At 46.0% G+C, this 500-nt stretch overlaps 1 protein-coding gene across 1 annotated transcript; it reads right to left on the bottom strand.

The window, feature by feature from the left end:
• Nucleotides 1-11: 11 nt before the first annotated feature.
• On the bottom strand, nt 12-455 carry SARC_18319 (hypothetical protein; the record flags this gene model as incomplete). The annotated part of the gene is made up of 1 exon (XM_014287603.1): nt 12-455. A coding segment is annotated over one exon (444 nt), but the record flags the coding sequence as incomplete, so codon positions are not given.
• Between the last annotated feature and the right edge of the window lie 45 nt (nt 456-500).

Genomic DNA, 500 nt, shown 5'->3' with positions numbered 1-500 from the left:
GAATTATCCACATCCAACGCAGCCTGATTCTTGTAAGCATCCATTTCTTTTAGGTTTTCTATATCATGAGCGGTTTGTCTTAGTCTATCTGCGGCATCATAACTCTGCTTTAGCCCGTTGTAATAGTCGTCATTGAGAAGGTCATTCTTTCTCTTTGCCTGAACCATACTGTCCAGAGTCTGACCATGCGGCACACGTCCCTCCATCCCTATCGACCCAAGATCTTCATCAGTAACTAATTGTTCACCCTTGACTGCATCGTAGATATCGTTAGCCCGCTGTCTCTTACGTTCCATGTCAAACGCTCGCTTTTCTGCCTCGCCACGTACACCATCGGCGGCATACGTCTGAGCTGTATGTTTGAATATATCTATGCTAGCACTAGCCTGCTGTTTCCTTTTATGCGATTCTTCCTCATCCTGAAGCTTTTGCCTGTGTGCAGCCACATCAGCCATTTTTAGACTTAACTGGTCCTGAATAGACGGTGGACCCATTCCCAT

This window comes from Sphaeroforma arctica (genome assembly GCF_001186125.1).
Source record: "Sphaeroforma arctica JP610 unplaced genomic scaffold supercont1.15610, whole genome shotgun sequence".
Taxonomy (NCBI): domain Eukaryota; class Ichthyosporea; order Ichthyophonida; genus Sphaeroforma; species Sphaeroforma arctica.
Note: the sequence above shows the minus strand (reverse complement) of the source record. Positions and strands in the feature narration are given on the sequence as shown.